Source organism: Condylostylus longicornis, unplaced genomic scaffold (genome assembly GCF_029603195.1).
Source record: "Condylostylus longicornis isolate FDR11 unplaced genomic scaffold, ASM2960319v2 ptg000004l, whole genome shotgun sequence".
Lineage (NCBI taxonomy): Eukaryota > Metazoa > Arthropoda > Insecta > Diptera > Dolichopodidae > Condylostylus > Condylostylus longicornis.
Genome location: NW_026577973.1, coordinates 14,691,591 through 14,710,730, shown reverse-complemented (window position 1 = coordinate 14,710,730; position 19,140 = coordinate 14,691,591). Strand labels below are relative to the sequence as shown.

The 19,140-nt window shown below is 28.2% G+C and overlaps 1 protein-coding gene across 3 annotated transcripts in view; it reads left to right on the top strand.

The window, feature by feature from the left end:
* The window catches only part of LOC129610948 (uncharacterized), a 106,887-nt gene extending 90,150 nt beyond the window's left edge, over window positions 1-16,737 (top strand). For 2 of the 3 annotated variants that reach the window (XM_055523798.1, XM_055523789.1), the window contains exons 2-9: window positions 4,464-5,376; window positions 5,438-9,243; window positions 9,300-9,444; window positions 9,509-11,354; window positions 11,409-12,173; window positions 12,264-12,685; window positions 12,745-13,513; window positions 13,626-16,736. In XM_055523798.1, the coding sequence (XP_055379773.1) occupies window positions 4,576-5,376; window positions 5,438-9,243; window positions 9,300-9,444; window positions 9,509-11,354; window positions 11,409-12,173; window positions 12,264-12,685; window positions 12,745-13,513; window positions 13,626-14,584 (9,513 nt within the window). In that variant the 5' untranslated portion in view covers window positions 4,464-4,575 and the 3' untranslated portion in view covers window positions 14,585-16,736. Of the gene's footprint in view, window positions 1-4,463; window positions 5,377-5,437; window positions 9,244-9,299; window positions 9,445-9,508; window positions 11,355-11,408; window positions 12,174-12,263; window positions 12,686-12,744; window positions 13,514-13,625 lie in introns of all 3 variants that reach the window. The other variant, XM_055523807.1, reaches the window with a different exon arrangement.
* The last annotated feature ends 2,403 nt before the right edge of the window (window positions 16,738-19,140 follow it).

The window sequence follows — 19,140 nt, the reverse complement described above, 5'->3', positions numbered from 1 at the left end:
CATGGTTATGTCTGAATTTTGCTTTTATGATCAATATAGAGCTAGTCGTAATTGCTATTTGTATTTCGATTGCTCCTCATTTAATTATGAACTTGTTTACTAAATCATAATGACGATAAGTCTTTGAGTTAAGTGGTGATATTTTTTCCTTATTTTTTTTAAATTTCTAAAATCTAAAAACTTGGATTTTTTTTATTATAATTTAATTATAATTTTGATATAAAATTTTATTTAGGTTTTTCTTCTTCCTTAAAAGTTTACTTTTTGGACTTACACTCCTTTGAACGCCCACCATTAAATTAATCACATTTGCACGTACCTTACTTCGTACATATTATAATATATTCTATATGCTATACAAAAAAAAACTATTTTCTATTATGCTATAGAAAACATTTTTTTTTTAAATTATTCGTTTCGTCGTATTTAAGTAAGGTAATCTTTTTTATAATATTATTTTTTTCTTACATTTTAATTTTTATCATACTACAATTTTATTTTGAGATGAAGTTAAAATCTCAATTTTTTTTCAAATAGAATATAGATGGCACTCGTGTATGCACATAAATTTATATGCATCTGTGTGTATGTTTGTATGAAAATACATTTCATATTGTATTAAAATTAAGATGCGTAGGCATAATAAATCAATGAAAACATGTTTAGTTCTACAACATTATATGCTAAAGGCTATATTATTATACTAAATACATACGTATATCTGCATATGTATGTATATAATATAAAATATAATATAAAATAACTAATAAGGCAAAATTATTTATGTATTTTCATGATAATCTAGTTTTCTAAAAACAACATTATATTTTAATTCGCTTATAAAGTGAAATTATGTCAAACTCTTTATTATTACATTCCTTTATTTTTCCCTTCTTTCTACAATATTTATGTAAATGTTGTACTGTGTTCATATACATTCATATACACAAAATCAAATAATACCGATTTTAGATGATAATATTTAAAAGTAATTTTGTTTTATACCGTAGTTTATACATTTACGTACCATAAATCAAAAGAATTTATCTCATGGCATAAATACAAATAAAGAAGAAAATATTTTGATTTTATTTTAAACCAGACAGAACAAAATGATTGAGCGCTTCAAGGTTAGGATTTATTATAATTGTTATACTTACATACTTATAAATAATAAATATAAGCATTAAAAGATGTTTTAATTCTTCTTTTACAAATATGAACGTAGGGTACCTACTTATTTAGATTTAAGTAATTTTTAATAAGAATAAAAATATTCTTTTTAATCTCATTTCGTTTGTTCGTCGATCGCATCATCTTAAAACTTTTATACTCTTTAATTTAGAAAGCTAAAATTGAATACATACATGTATGATAAATTAATCTCATACTTTTTGTAGACCAAAATTTTAATTTACATGCCTGTTCCTCTTTATTTATTTTTTGTTTTTTAATTATATGTCGACCACGTTTTAAAAGTCTCATATTTTAACAACGTATATAATATCGATATCAAATTTTCCTTAAATAATTGGCAAACACAGCAAAATATGCAGCTTATTCCCCTTTACTTAAAAGGCATAAAAGTAACAAATTAATTTATGTGTATTTTTAATGAGCTAATTAGCATTTTAACCCTTATATTATTAGAACCTTTTTTATTTAAATTAAATAATTTAATTTTTAATTTCCTCCAAGTGAAAGGAAAAAAGTTTTTTTTAAATAAATATGCTTGTAAAGTATAGCACATCTTTTAAGGGAAATGTGCTACTTAATAAACCACTCAGTTTATCCGATATTATTTCGTTTGCATTTTGTTATACTGAAATTTATGATATTGATACGATGTAATGTGATCGTTTTATAAGTAAGGATTTTATACAAAATGTTTTGTGACTTATAAAGTCTTAAAACCTTACTAAAAATATACTTTTTTATTCTTGCTTGAGCAAGTAAATTTTATATACTTAAAAGAGTTTCTGTTATGTTTTCTTTATTATTCATATGAATTTATCTTATAAGTATAGATTTCTCTTCTACATTGATCTGTCATCTTAAATGTAAGGGCATCAATAATATTGTTATTATAAACTTTAATTAAAAGGTTTTAAATATGTAGGCCAAAAGAATATTATACAATAAGCATATAGTTGTTTAGTTCGCAATATACATATGTATATATTTATAAGTGTATTTATTTATAGAATTCATAATTAAGATTTTACGCAGGCCTACGTTCATACATTCACTTTGATATTCTTTAATAAAAAAAAATTTTAACCTATAACTAGACAGCACTAATTTTGTTCTTCAATTGAATTGTATTAGTTGTTCTAGTGAGATATAACAAGTGACCTTAATTGCTCATTTCTTATACAATCTATGTATTTCTTAATTATATTTTTTTAATGCATCAATTAAGATGAAGTGGAAACTAAATAAAACAACTTTGGCTTATAAGCTTGGCTCATTGGGAATTTTAAAATAAGTAATAATTTGAAGTGAGGAGAAAAATTTTTGTGATTTCGCCAGAAGTATCCCAATTTCTTTTAATTAAATTAAATGATGATTAATTTTAACAATGCGAATGAGAAAAAATTCTTTTCAATTCAATTCATTCAATTTTTTTTTTTTTTCAAAATTTAAAAATTTTATTTTCTTAATATCGGATAAGTTTTATTCCAATATGAATTGGAACTCTTAATTATTAAGTATTATACACTCGATGTAAAATATGAAAATATTGAAGTGTAAAGTGTACGATATTATAAACCTAAATATCTCCTATATTCTGTAAGGCGTATTTAATACGTGCTTAGAAAAATTGATATACATTTATGTGGTATCACTCTATTAATTTTGGTCCTAAATTATACGAAATAATTATAAGAGTGCAGAGTGTAATTGTGCCGCTAAGGTTTATGGAAAATTTATGAGTTTGAAACTGGTTTATATTTCAAAATATTATAACATTTCTATATATTTAAACTTTGGTTTGCAATAATAGCAATTCTTCATAAAGTATTTTGCAATCTTACAGATTATTTAGTTCATATAATTGTTATATTAATTGGTTTTAGAATTCTAGAGTTTTATATTGAAATAATATCGAAGATTTTTTGGTCAAATCAATTATATTTGTTATTATTTTGCACATTTATATATATTAATTCCAACTGTTCAGATTACTTTTTAAAACTTTTCCTCAATTTCTTTAAACGAACATTTTTTTTTTTATTTTAAATTTCTATTATTCATTTTTGTTTTTATAATTAAACGAAGCGGTAAATATTAATTACATTTATGTGCAAGTATTTACTTATCATGTGATACAAAATGTCTAATTTTCTACATGTTGTTTTTATTTTTTTTAACTGTGTAAGTATTAAATTTTGTTTTGAACTCGCATTTCACAAAAATAAGTTTCGTTATGATTACCAGAGCATAGAGAGAATGCATTGATTTAGCTTGCTTATAAAGATTAACTGCTTTCTTTTTTCTTTGCCCTTTAAAAAACCTTTAATATCGAGTTTATAAAATTAAAGAAAATTGTTAATGTTTTTTGTTCAAACCAAATTATATCTAAGTTCAAGACTAAATAGCTAATTATATAAGTTTTATTAAAAAAAGAAATTTTTCTAACATTTTAATTTTAATAATTTATTAAAAACAAATATATATTACTACCGTTCATTCACAATTGCTCGTTAAAACTGACACTAGTTTGACACAAAACTTAGAGTTGCATGAATGTGTTATTTGCAGTAAACTGTATTGTAATAAAATTTTGCATTAAACACTGTACATCAACTTTAAAAAGAATTGACAATTTTCCGAATCTTTAATTTCCCAAAAATATTTCGTATGTAACTTACGTATTTTACGAGTATCTAAGCAGGTTTTTCGTATAACTACATACACCAATAATATTGTTAGTTTAGACTTTAGATAAAAGCAATTGGAATTAAAAATCGAAATTAAAGTGGAAATTGCATATTTTAAATAAAACTTTTGAATTAAATTTAGGAAATTATTTGTTTTTTTTTTGTAAAACAACACAGTTTGTAAAATTACTTTATGTATTTATTTTATTTAACCATATTTAACATACATATGTAGGTAATTTTTACATAAATTCTAAATATTTTTAAGGAAAACTTCCAAGTGTTTGAGTAAATTTGAAAATTAAGGTTAATAAAGAGAACAAAATCAAGGCAATCAGCTTTGACAAAGTGCGTATGTTACGTTCTCGAATTATATACATAAGCATTACCAAAAATAAAGTGCTCTTTTTCGAATTAAAAAAAAATCTTTTTAAAAAGTCTTTTTTGACAATTCTGACTTAATGTGTAGTAAAATGTGTCGTAATTTGAACCAATTATAAAAATACATATTTATTAATATATTATTATGTTTATATGTATATACGCATTATTTAAAAAAATATTATTTTTTATTTTCAGAATAAATGACCGAGAGACTGTGCAAAAAGTTAAAATAACTTCCAAAAACTAAAATTAAAAATATTAAAATTAAATAAGGCTAGTTTTAAAATACAATTTTTGCTCCTATATTATGGACGTGAGTAGAACAAATTCTGAGAATTTGAATATACAACAAACAGTACGTAGTAGAACTACGAATATCAGTGATATTCGTAGACAATCATCTGATTCACACCATTCAGTTAATTCATCATCAAGTGAAGATCTTGACGATTTATGTATTGACCATGAATTAGTAGATATTGATGAAGTTGTTGCACCAAAAAAACCTCATTTTCTTGATTATGATGCTGTGCCGCCACCAGGTTTTGAAAATGACATAGACTTATCAGTACCTGTTAATAATTTAACACAACAATCTGGAAAAATTAATATAACAACAACAGTCACAGCCACTGGTCGTGTACCATTATTAAAACAAAAATCACATGAATCAAGGGGAGTACAAAATTTTAAGCACCAGAAACAAATGAATTCAAATAATCAAAATGCGATTCCTACAACATCAACCGTTGGAAATATCGAAAACAATGAATCTCAAAACGAAATCGATTATCCAGGTGAATCAGTAAAAGTTGACAAAAAATTTGAAAAAGATGGTGAAATTAGCGATTATGAATTAGCTGCTAGCGGTTATACTAAACGTGATTTGACAACATCTGCAATAACATCTCATCAAAATGTTGATACAGATAAAAATAGCATTAGAGTAACACAAGAAAATAAACCGAAGAAAAAACATTTTCTGGATGAAAATCCAATACCCCCGGATTATATGTTGCCATTTGACAGGGATTTTCAACGCGAGCATAGGAGTTTGGATAGAAATTTTGAAAGACAGAATGAGTATGAAAATATTCAACACATACAGGTATCTGTTATTAACTTAATGCTTTTGTTATATTCATATATAATAATTATTTTTCTTGCAGAGCACATGTGCCCGTTACGAACGAAAGCATTCCTTGGAAAGGGAATCAAATTCAACATCTGGTCGAAGGATTAAAGAGCCTAGTTATTCACTTTCAAGATTTATTGAAAGTGATTTGATACTAGATCAACAAGTAAATCACAGCACTTGGCCTACAATGGACTTAAAAAATACAGTGGAATCATTTAACTATTCTAGTATGCCAAATGACAGCATCCAAAAAAGTTTAGGACCCAAAGTAGAATGTGTTTATTCATTATTATCTATGCTTGGTAATCACGATTCCGTAGAAATGTCTAAAAAGTTTTTTGATTTATCTCGTACACCAGAAACAAGTGCCACATTAAGAAGATCAGGTTGCATACCTTTATTAGTTCAAATGATGCACTCAGATTCTGATGAAGGAGTACGCAAACGTTCAGCAATGGCACTACATAATGTTGTTCATTGTCATCCAGATGATAAGGCTGGACGACGAGAAGCTAAAGTTTTGCGTTTAATTGAACAAATAATGGATTACTGTGCTTTCCTAAAAACATTATTGCAAAGTGGCGGAGAAACTATCGCCGATGACTCTGATCGTCATCCATTGGCGGCTATATCAAGTTTAATGAAAGTTAGTTTTGATGAAGAGCACCGCCACGCCATGTGCCAATTGGGTGCATTACAAGCGATTGCTAGTTTGGTACATTTAGATCATGCTGCACATGGACCCAAACCCGAAGATCAGTGCTGTAATTCTTTGCGCCGTTATGCTTTGATGGCCTTAACAAATTTAACCTTTGGAGATGGTAATAATAAAGCGTTATTGTGTGCAAACAAAGATTTTATGGAAGCGTTGGTGGCGCAATTGGATACCGCCCCAGACGATTTATTACAAGTTACAGCCAGTGTTCTTAGAAATTTATCCTGGCGTGCAGATAATAATATGAAATCAGTTTTAAATGAAATTGGAACTGTTACAGCTTTAGCTAAAGCTGCAATGAAAAATAAAAACGAAAATACTTTAAAAGCTATATTATCAGCTTTATGGAATTTGTCTGCCCATTGCAGCAATAACAAAGCTGAATTTTGTTCAGTTGATGGAGCTTTAGCTTTTTTGGTTGATATGTTAACTTACGAAGGGCCAAGTAAAACTTTGAAAATAATAGAAAATGCGGGTGGAATTTTGAGAAATGTTTCTAGTCATATAGCCGTGCGTGAAGACTATCGTCGAATTTTAAGGCAAAGAAATTGTCTAGGAATCCTTCTGCAACAACTGAAGTCAGAAAGTTTGACAGTCGTAAGTAATGCGTGTGGAACTTTGTGGAATTTATCGGCAAGATGTCCTGAAGATCAGAAATTTTTATGGGATAACGGAGCAGTTCCAATGTTGAGGTCGTTAATTAACTCAAAACACAAAATGATAGCAGAGGGAAGCTCTGCTGCTTTAAAAAATCTATTAAATTTCAGACCAGGAATTTTAAACCATAATTCTTTAGATCCAATAGCTAAATCCATGGGATTAAAGGAATTGCCTACATTAAATGTTAGAAAACAAAAAGCTTTGGAAAGCGAATTAAATCCAAATTTAGCGGAAACGTGTGAAAATATTGATGTTGTAACCCCTCCAAAAGAGAAAAAAGATTTTTTGGATGATCAATCTGTAACAGGAAAACATCCAGTTGTAAGATTAACACGATCTGCGGTGGTTTCAAAAAGTGAATCTAGAGATTCGCTTATGTCTGCTAAGTCTGATTCAATATATGAAAAATTGCGCCGAGGTAGCTCAGCTCCACCACAAAGCACAAATACAAACAGTTTACGGTCTCAAGCTGAATATAATACGGCGGTGAATGCAAAGTCATTAAATGCTTTTAACATGCCAAGACCAGTAAAAAACTCAGTATTTGTGGATGAAGCGCCTATTGACTATAGTGCTAAGTATAATGAAAATATTAGTCATAATAGTTCAAATTCAGACGTACCCGAAAATTCAGAAAATCTTCAGAAGGTTCAAAAAAATGAAACCAATTATTCTACTTATCAAGAAACTGATTTGGATCAACCAACAGATTTTAGTTTAAGATATGCTGAAAACCAGGCAGAATCTGATGAAGAAATAAATAATAAACCTCAAGCAAATCCTGTAAACAGTAATGAAATTATTTTAATACTAGAAGATTCTGTGAAATGTTATCAGACTGAAGACACTCCTTATGTAATTTCGAATGCAGCTTCGATTACCGATTTAAGAAATACTAAACCAGATGAAAATGTTCCAGTCTCCTCAACGAGATCCAAGAAAATTTCGGTTCAAGCGCCAAAAGAACACAATGCAAATCCAACAGTTTATGGATCTGGTTCTTACACACCAGAAAAACCTATCAACTACTGCGAAGAAGGAACTCCTGGGTATTTTAGTAGGTACGAATCTTCCAGCAGTTTGGAAGAATCACCTGCACAGACTAACGGCCCAACAAATACAACAACTCAATATGATAAATCAAAAACAGAACAAGACGAATCTATTCTTGTTAAAAATATGAAAAAACTTGATACAAATCATCCTTCCACACCCCCTAAATTTACTAAACCAAAGCCCACATCTGTGCCTGTATCTAATACTCAATCACCAAAGGCTACACAGGTACAAATCTTAGATGCGCCAGGAAATGTCTCTAAGGCGAACAATTTAATTAATTCTGCTCAAGAAACTCCTTTAATGTTTAGTCGCCGTAGTTCCATGGATTCACTGGTAGAAGAAGAAACTGAACCAATGATTCCAGACGACAAGAGCTCTGTAGTTAGTGACTTTAGTCGTTTAGCAAGCGGTGTGATTTCTCCTTCGGATTTACCAGATTCCCCAACTCAAAGTATGCCACAATCTCCAAGACGGCTTAGCAATCCTGTTCAATTTCCTTCTAACAAACCCGATGCAAATGATGAAAATGAACGTCAAAATGTGCCAAGACAAGATTCTTTACAACCGTTGAGAAGCGTTTTTGAGGATGGTCTTAGCACATTTCAAGTTGAAAATACTCCTGCTCAATTTTCATGTGCAACTAGTTTGAGTAATTTAAGTTTAGATGATGAACCAAAAATTACTACTGATAGTTTAAATAAAGAATTATTATTAATGGTGAATTCTCCAAAAGAAAATACCCCCAGTTCGGAAAATCCTGAAATAATCAAATCATCGCCAAAGTCTTATGGAAGTAAAAGAGAAAGCATTAATATTTCTGAAAATGAGGATGAAGCCGCTAACGATGACGACTTGCTTGCTGCAGCCATTAACAGCGGCATGAATAGAAGTATGACAGCTTCAAAGTCAAAGGTTCAAAATGAGATTTCATCTGCCGTACCAATCAAAGATGTAATTCGATCTTCGTCCATTGAAAATATTTTATCCACGGCATCGAAAGCTGATAACAGCTCAAGTACTTCGGTACGATCGTTGCAGAACAATAAAGATGAAATAGTGCATATGTCAGATATAAGTTCTAATGCTTCTGATGACTGTATGGATCTATTTCAACAATGTATTCGGGAAGGTATGCAAAAATCAAATGCACCCGCTATCGATAAGAATAATAAAATTATGAAACCTGAGCAAAACGTAAATATTTCACCATCAGTTATCGCAAGAATTAATTCTGGTGACCCTATTGGAATGTTACGACGTGGCGGCTTACCTCCGTATATACCGTCAAAGGATGAAATGAATAAATTTCTTGTCGAAGATAGTCCTTGTAATTTCTCTGTTATTTCTGGTTTATCAAATTTAACAGTTGGAAGTGGAAAAGCCGGACCTGCTAATGCTGCAAAGTATTACTATTTTAAAATAATTTGAAATAATTTGTAATTCCAATATTATTATTTAGACTTGATGCTCCTAACCCAAACTTCAAAAAAGAAGTTACTTCTACAGAGCCAGGCAGAGTTACCAACGACAAAAAAAGCATCGCCGACGACTCTTTAAGTTCGATATCTATTGAATCAGAGGATGATTCTAACTTACTAAGTCAGGTAAACAAAATTCTCATTTATTAATAGTTATAGAGGAATTAATTTCTTTTTGTTTTCGCCATAGGCAATCGCTGCTGGATACAACCGGCCAAAATCTAATTTGGGGCAACATAAGCAATCAGGAAATGTAACTCAACCACAACCTATACCTAGAAGCGTAATTAGTAACCAAACTGCTCATTTTGAGCCAACGGATTCATTAAGTTCAGTAGATTCAAGTGATTCAAACGACAATCAAGCAAAGTCGTTATTTGAACAATGTATTCAATCTGGAATGAATAAATCGATTAAAAATAAAAAAGAACGCTCAAAAATAAATCAAACTTTAGCTATTAATACTGTGCCAACTTCACCTAAACGATCTCAATTGCCCACCCTATCGAATATTCAAAAAACACCTTTGCAGATGGATAGAGAAAGACAGCGAGAGAGAGAAAGAAAAGATGAACAGCTTTTGAAAGAATGTATTACGACAGGAATGACAAGCAAAGCTTCAGTAGCACCACAATCAAAACCTAACCAAAACATGCATGGCGTAATTAAGCTCCCAACACGTCATGTTCGTCAAATTATCAATCCTATCGAGCTTAGCCAACGTTTAGTTACTGGTAGTAGTGCAAATAATTTAAGTTCTCAACCACCAGGAAGGCAGCACCAGAGTGCAATAGACGTCCTATTAACTGCTGCAGTTCAGCAGCAATTATTAACACAACAACACCAGCAAAATCAACAATCAAAAAACGGGGAGACTACGTCTGTGGTTGTGTTGGAACAACATCAGAATCACCAACAACTGGACAAAAACAATACTATATTCAAAAGTGCCACCTCCACAGCTCCAGACGTAGTAGCACATCAGCATCCACAATTACTCAACAGCTATCAGCTTCAGTATCACGAAGTGAGAGAATCTCCCGAAGGCACAAGCACAGAAGTAAGAAGTCCAGCCTCAACTCCTGCAGCAATGTCAACTCCACAGGGCCTTCAAACAGTAACTCCAATTGTAACAACAGCAGCAACATCACCAACACCACACAATCGATCACTGTCACCAACAATACCACACATATCACAATTCATCCAGCAGCAAGATCAGTATCAGCTAACAGACTACAACAACATTTCCAACGACAATCATCAGAAAAATACTCACATCGTGGAAAGCACAATAACTGGGTTTAATAACTTTGATCAAAAAATTCAAGGTTTCAACAAAAGTATGATATCTTCCACTGATATTAATATTCTGGAACAGTCAAACGAATTTCCAGCTTTAAAATTGAGCATTGTTGATTCAGTTGAAAACTCTGTTAACGTGGGTGAACCATTTGATATGGAAATTTCAAATGAATTTTTAATTGATAAAATTAATGAAAGTCCAAATAATTCTATATATGATGAATCTGTTTCAACAAACAATATAATTCAAGATAAGCACAAGGATCCTGATCTTATGTTGAAATCTGTTGAGAGATTGACGCAAGAGCTAGTAGCTACTGCGGAGTACTTAAGAAATAACCCAGATTGTGTAGATTTTGATAGTGTTCCTATAAGTCTCTTAGATGATAAGAAAACAAAATCTGAAAGTAATTCCAATTCCAATAATAATACGTGGAACGAGAACACATGCCCCAATGACGTTTCATTTCCTAGTGTAAGTATTACAGCACCTATAATATCTTCTATGAACGAGGATGAAACTACGGTTAGTGATGGCAACATATTGATAAAACCTGTTGAAGAAATTAACGAAATTTTTGAAAAAACACCAACGAATGAGTTTGCACCGCATAATGATTTTAATTCACTCAATTATTACGAGCATAACAATCAAAAACTGCTTCAAGATAACTCACAACCTAATTCTATTGATGCGGAGACATACACCTTAGTTGCTGAATCTGATGAAGGTACTTAATAAAATAAATTATAAAATTTTTCACTATAATACAAATATACTCTAGGTAATAAAACTATTCAAATAAACGACAATGATAGCATTTCAAATGGCATTCAATTTATCGTTGGGGGTGAAGTGAAATTACCTCAAATGACCTTTTCGCGAATGAATCACCTTAGTGTTTCAGGCCCCATGTCCTTGGATACATCATCAACGATGACAAATTCGACAATTATTGCTATGGAGGCAACAAAATTAGCAAATAACCTAATGAGAAATATGATGACTGACAGCGCAACAAGTTTAGATCTAGAAAACATAAGACCGCCGTCATGTATGGAATCTTTAAGTATGTCTGGTTGCTATGAAGTGACTGCCCAAAATGGGAATACTCAACAACTTCAAATTCCACAAAGTCCTCAGTTATCAAGATTGCGGAAAAAATCATTACCTGCTGGTTTAATGGCTCGGCGGGCTTTGGGTTGCAGTACTCACCTTAGTAATGGACATAGCGGAAGTTTAGAAAGTGTAAACTCCAGTTATAATTTGGACAATGTAAAACCACCATCGTTGATGGATGAACTTTTGGATTCAATGATCAGCGTAGCTAGTATCACTTCCGAAATTGTTGATAATAGTCTTGGTACGAATATTACAAATTATGAAACAGCGGTTAGTGATGGAGATGAACAAACAACAACTTTACAAAGCTGTATGGACGGTTTGCCTACGGATTCAAATGATGACTCTACTTTGGGGACACCCATTCCGTCAGATTTTAGTTCAGTGGAATCTACTCCAAGAAAAGGTTTGCGAAATCACCAAAACAGTGAGTTTTAATTAATATCATACCTATGAATGAATTTTCCATTCTGTATATTATTGAATGAATTTTTTTAATTTTAACATTTGTTCGCAGATAGTGGTGTAAAGCGAATGCTTACCCCAAAGCAAAAACGTAAAATGGTAAAAGATAGATTCAAAACATATACCGTTGCCGCAGATTTCGTTCTTAAGGAAAACTTTCAAGAAGATCCCGATACAAAAAAAGAAGCCTTTCACAATGAATTGGCTACAGAAGAAATACTTCAAATAGAGATTGAAGATGGGCAAGATCATAAAATTTCCTCAGTCGATAAAAACGGTCAATTAGTGAAAGATAGCATATTACCACAAAATATTAGAAGAGAAGAAGGGTTCAATAATAGTGTGTCATCTCCAGAACAATCGCCTGCCGAAAGGAGTCCATCCATTAATAAAAAACGTAGAAATTTAGATCCAGATAGATTTAAAACCCGGACGATAACGTATACAACAAGTATTGTCGCCAGTAATGAAGTAGTAAGTTTAACTTTTGGTTCAGCAACTTTCTTCAAATTAAATGATTCATAAAATTTTAGGTGGGAAGAACAAATGAATTTGAGAGTCTTACGTCAACAGAAGATGATTCTGAAGAAATGTCTTCAATAAGAGCTTTAACGAAACAATTCAAATTTATTACTCAACCTGAAAGTATTGATACTAATTTTACAACTTTAAGTCAACGATCTGCAATACCAATTAAGAATGCATATTTACGAATGCGAATGTTGGAAGATGAAACTCGTACGATAACACCTTCTACGATAGGGACATTAACTGCCGAAAGTGATTATAACAGTATGGAATTCGATCAAAACTCTGAAACAGAATCATGTTGCGATCAAAAGAAAAATGGAAATCCAAACCAAACAACAGATGAGGAGGATGAATTATCTCCCAAACGCAAGTCACAAGTTTCAAATCCAACCCTTATTAAAGCGCACATAGTTAAACCAGGAGATAAAGATTCTGGTACAGATTTAAATTTTAGTGAAGATCCATCTACCCCACCTGAGACAGCATCTCAACCTAAAGCAATCAGAGGTAGAAAAAAACCTGCCTATGTCTCCCCTTACAAAAAATCAGTTTTGTCAGCTGCAAATAGTACATCTAGCACAAGAACTACTTCTCCAAAATCTCAAATTGGAAACACTATTGTTCGCGCTAACTTAGCATCAAAAATTCCTGACATTAAAAAAAATATTGCGGTAGCAAAACACAATCCAAAAACAACAACAATCGTAGCGAAAACTCACATATTGTTGAATAAAGCTAACCTAACAAACAAAATAAATGCAATAAAAACAGGTAGGTATTATAAATATTAGGAGAACTGCTTGAAATATTTGAATTTTAAAAACTTTTAACGTTTTATTAAAACAAAAACTTTAATTTTGTAACCTTTTTATTTTAACTATAGGCTTAACGAAACCAGGTTTTACAAGTTCTGGACAAGTTAATAAAAAAATGGTGGCGGAAAAAAATATTTTTAACAAGAAGTTGAATCTTACCAAACAAATAAAAAATGCGGCAACAAAAGAAGCTTCCAATATAGGCGAAAGTGGGTCAGCCACCTCCATGCCTTTGGAACGCCAAGGTACTTTTGTAAAAGATGAACCTTGCAACGAAACGGTCCCGATTGTAGGCTCTTTGCCTACATCTCCAATAAAAACTAGATCGACACTAAATGATTCAAAAACTATTACGAATTGTTCTAATACTAAGCCATCCAATATTCCTAAATCACCAAACAAAGTTGTTTCAACGACAAATAAGGCTCGTCCAATGGTACAGAAGAGCTCTAGCACAACATCCGCAAATATTTTAATAAACGCAAAATCAAATAAAATTGGAGCTGCTTCTTCAAGTCGATTATCTATCACAACATCCAAAGAAGCGACAACAACACAACAACGCAAAAATAGTCTAATAGGGGTTCGAAAATGTCCAAGTGTGCCAACAGTACCGCAACGTTCTAATAGCAATGCATCTTTGCGACCAGCTCCGTCTGTCAGTGGCTTGCGAACAGATATTCCAGCAACACAACCACCATCTAGGTCAAATTCAAATTTAACACCTGGAACCAATAAAATTAGTCAAATTGGTAGCCGTATAGCTGGTATTTGGAAACGAGTTGAAGAAAGTAAAAAAAACAGTGCTCAAGCAAAACAAAATGTTAACTCTAGCACTAAGGCATCTACTCAAGATTTACAACATAAAGCACAAAATAGTACTGGTGTTAGGAAACCACCATCAGGCTCCATTCAACAACCAGGAAAATTAATACGGAGTTCAACATTTGATAATTCTCCTTCTATTGGAACTGGTAGTGGAGCTAATAAAAAATTAGTTGCAACAAAAATTTCACATAAAGTTTAAACAAAAATTTTAATTTAAAAGTAAAAGATATATTATAATATAGCATTTGTAAAATATAGAAAAAAATATAAAATCTCTTAACTTATATTAAATTAGGTACTAGATTTTAGAAAATTCATTTTAGAAGAATAATAAATACTAAATATAGAATCCATTACCATTATTTGGGTAAGCTTTTCGAATGTGTACTTGGTATATGCGAATGATCCTTAAATAATATTCAGATGAATTTTAGAACGAAGGCAATTGGTTGATGTCTTCTATTATATGGAAATAAAAAAAAAAAAAAAAAGATTTTCTAAGACAGTTTTGATATGGATTTTTAAATTATCTCTTAATTCAAAGTTAAAATGTAATACGAAAAATGTTTAATTTTCCACTGAAATATTATTTTAAATAATAAGTGCATTTACAACTTGTTTGATTAAGCAAAATGGCTTGAATATGCTTTTAAATGATTAATAAATCATAAAAATAATTAATTAATATTTTAAAAGCATATGAAAGCAAATTTAAATTTCATTCTAAAATCTTTTGTGTCCTTTTTAACATTTACTCATTCATTTATTCTATTATGTGCCCGTAAATCTTTTTAAGAGAATTTTTTTCAGAACTGTTATTGGTTTCAACAAACTAAATAACATTGTTCTAGCCTAGTGAACACAGTCTATCCGTACTTTAAAAAAAAAAAAAAATTGAAAAGAAAAATTAGAAATAGTAAAACGAAATTAATACCACAATTTACTTATACTAAAATTGAATAAGTCTATTTTGCCTAGTTGCAAAATAGATTATTTATTTAATTAGAAGAAAAATTTCTCTCAAAAATTTAAAAAAATTCAAATTTAAAATACTTTTATTAAATATATTTAAAATTTTTGCATGAAAAAAAAAACAAAGGATTATATTTTAACACACATGCATACATAATATGTATGTAAATTTGAAATTTCAACAAATTTTGATTTAGTTTTTTATTTTTAATGTAATACAAATTCATTAAAATGATTTACTTTTGTTACTTTTTAATTAACATTGAATTTCTTACTAAATCATTCATTATTTCAGATTTTCGGGCACTTAATAAAATAACAAGATAAATTTAAATTTTTCTTTTTTAAAATAAATTTTATTTAAATATCCATATTCAATAAATGTAATGTTTGATTTAAAATTCAAATTATAGAAATATGTAGAAATGAAAAGGTTACCACAATATTTTAAGCTTCCAAAATCGTACTTCATAATTTAAGTTTTTCAATAAAACAAATGATATCACAGGAATGTATGAAATATTAAAATAATTAATTATTCAATGATTAAGTTTATTTAGTATAATGAACAATATTATTAATAGATCATAATTAGTTAGTAAATAATTTTTTTTTTTTTTTTGGTCAAACAATAATATTAATCTTATTAAAAAATTCTTTAATTATATTTACTCTCAAAATATAAATATACTATCTAGTCTTCTCTGCATACAATTCATAAATGAAGAAACGAGAAATTACTAAAAAATAAAAAAAAAAATTGTTTATTATTAAAATTAACAATTAAAGTAAATAAAGTATTTAACCTTTATGGATTTAAAAAATTTTTGGGAAGAATATTAAAATGCATTAGGTATAGTTTCAATTTCATAATCTACAAATATAAATGAATTAAATAAAAATGAAAAAAAAAAAAAAATCAATTAAATTATATTGAATGATTATTACTGTTAAAAAAATATTTTGCGCAAATACACTAAATTGCAAATTTTAAATATTTTTTTTTTCTTGTTTTGTTTTTTTATAGTTTATGAAAATCGCTTTCAAAAAAATTCAGTAAAGCAATAGTTACCATTACACAAACACCAGATATTTAAGCATAATTTAAGATTAATAAATGACTTATGACTGATTTAATTATTATAATTTTGTATTTATGGATTATATTTTGATTTGATCGTGTTAACAATAAGCATAATAAATTAAAATAAATATTAATTAATAAAATACTGTTAATATAATTTGATTTTCCCTTTGAAATTTGAATTGAATTTAATAAAATTTATATTTGAAAATCTTTTAACATAATTATAATTAGTTTGTTGTAATTAATTTAATATGTAATTTTACGTGAATATTTCTTTTTGTGCATAATTTTTTTATTACGTTTAAAAGAAACAAATAAAATTTAAAATAAACGAAGAAAAGTTTTGATTTTTTTGTTTTTTATTAAATTCAATTTGTGAAAATTTTTATTTAACATTGTATTTGTGATATATATCTCAATAAAATGATTATGTAAAAATTAGATTTCTGTTTTTTTTTTTCTTAAATATTAATGATTTCCAGTTTTATTCCTATTAACTATGCAAAAACTTGAAAAATCGATTGATATTTAAATGTATGAATATATTCATTCGTTTTATTATGGAAAGATTTAATAATTCCACAGGATTGACTATAAACCAAAGACTGAGATATAGAAATTTTCTATTTATTCTAGATTATAGAAATTTTCTATTTATTTTTCATAATGACTTTATGATTCAGGATACCAATTACTTATATTTTTTATTAAAAATAATATATTAAAAATTTTACTCTACAGAAATATTATACATAAGTCTTTTCCATCCTGGCCCACGACAAGAAGTACATAACATATAATTTCTAAAGTAATAGTATGAATTAAAAATAGAAATAAAATTATAGTTAAATTTATGAATAAATTAATATTGCATAAAATCCAAATATGTAATTTGTTCTTCTTGTGAACTTTGCACTTATGCTTATGCTTCAATTATTACTGAAAATAATAATATTTTTAATGAAAAAAATCATTTTTTTTTTTAATTCTTTTATTTATTTTTAAAAATACGAATTACTAATTCCATTCATATGTGTATACATATATATATTTCTATTTATGGAATATGTATATAGTACTAATAAATATATAATTATATACAATACATAATATACATATTTATAATTTATGATTCTTTCAATTTAGTTAAATATATTTTATATAATTTTATACTTAACTTTATCAAATTTTTCGAAATTTTTGAAAAATCTCATTAGGTTTCTAAAAATATTTTTTTTTTAATTCATTTTTAAATGTGTTGTTTCTATTTTGTTTTTTTGTTTTTCTTTATTCTATCTTTTATTATGAATGAATTATAACGAAAACTTATATCAATTGCTTCTTTTATATATATATATATTACATTTAAATAAATAAATTTTTCAATATTCTTATATAATTTTTCTTAACATGTAAATCTTCTACCAACTTTAATCATTAGTATTTTGAATTTTGTATATGTGAATTTTTAACAAAATAGAATATTATGTAATTGAGGTTTGCATGATGTGCGAAGGTTATAAACACTTTATTTTAATGAAGTATAAAGCCTAAATAAGTCCATTTTCAATACCAATGTTATTAAGCCATTTATCAGTTTGTAATCAACTTGCTTTTTTTGTTAAATTTTTAAATTTTTTTTTTTTTTGAAACCATTTAATGTGAATGTCATGAATACATGAAAGATTCATTTATTGTTTAAGACATGACATATATAAACATCAAATGTTTTAAATTAAAGTTTCTAAATATATTTTCTCAAGTTCATTACTTGGAGTGATAAGAAATCATTTAAAAATTTTCAAAATAAAATCTATTTTAAATTCGAGATTCTATATTTAAAACACTAATATTGTTTTGAATAAAATTCCAATATTCTGAGTAATTCATCGGTTAGAATATTGATTTTTAATATTTATGGCAGATAAATTCTAATTTATAATTAAATTATCTAATTTTAATTAGACTATTTTCTAAAAAAGAAAAAATAATAAAAAAAAAAAATGATGAATCGTGTTGGTTCTAATTATCTAATTTTTATTAATACGGCCCTATAGATTTAAAAAAAAGAAATTTGAACATCTTTTGTTAGATTTTCCTAACAAATTTTGGATGATTTCTGATTTAAAATCTCAAATTTTTTGGATATTTTGATTTTGATATCAAAATCAAAATTTAAGCTTGCATACAAATAATTTTAATATTGTCGGAAGTACTCAAATTCGTAACAATTTGGTAAATTAAAGAATTAGTGAATTTTTTAGGATTTAAAACGATAATTTATTGAGGCAAGGGAACTGATTTCAATATTTGAACTATACGTATAAATTTCACATATACTTTTATATAGCACTATTAAAATATTTTTTTCTTGATTATTATTTCTATTATTTTTATAATCTCTACAAATATTGACTTTTTTTTTTCAATAAATGCTTTACAACGAATTTTTTGGTCTATATAATTGTTTTTTTTTTTTTTCTCTTCTTTTACGGGTTTTATTTCTAAACAAATACTTTCTTTTTATGTTTTATTTATTTATTTATTTTTCTTTTGCATTTATGTATTTACTAAATATATATATATATATATTTGTTTTAAAGTACCATTATTTTTCATTGAAAATTTTCATAAAATTTATCTAAATATTGTACATTACTCATTAATGTTGTATACATAGATTTCTTTATATTTTA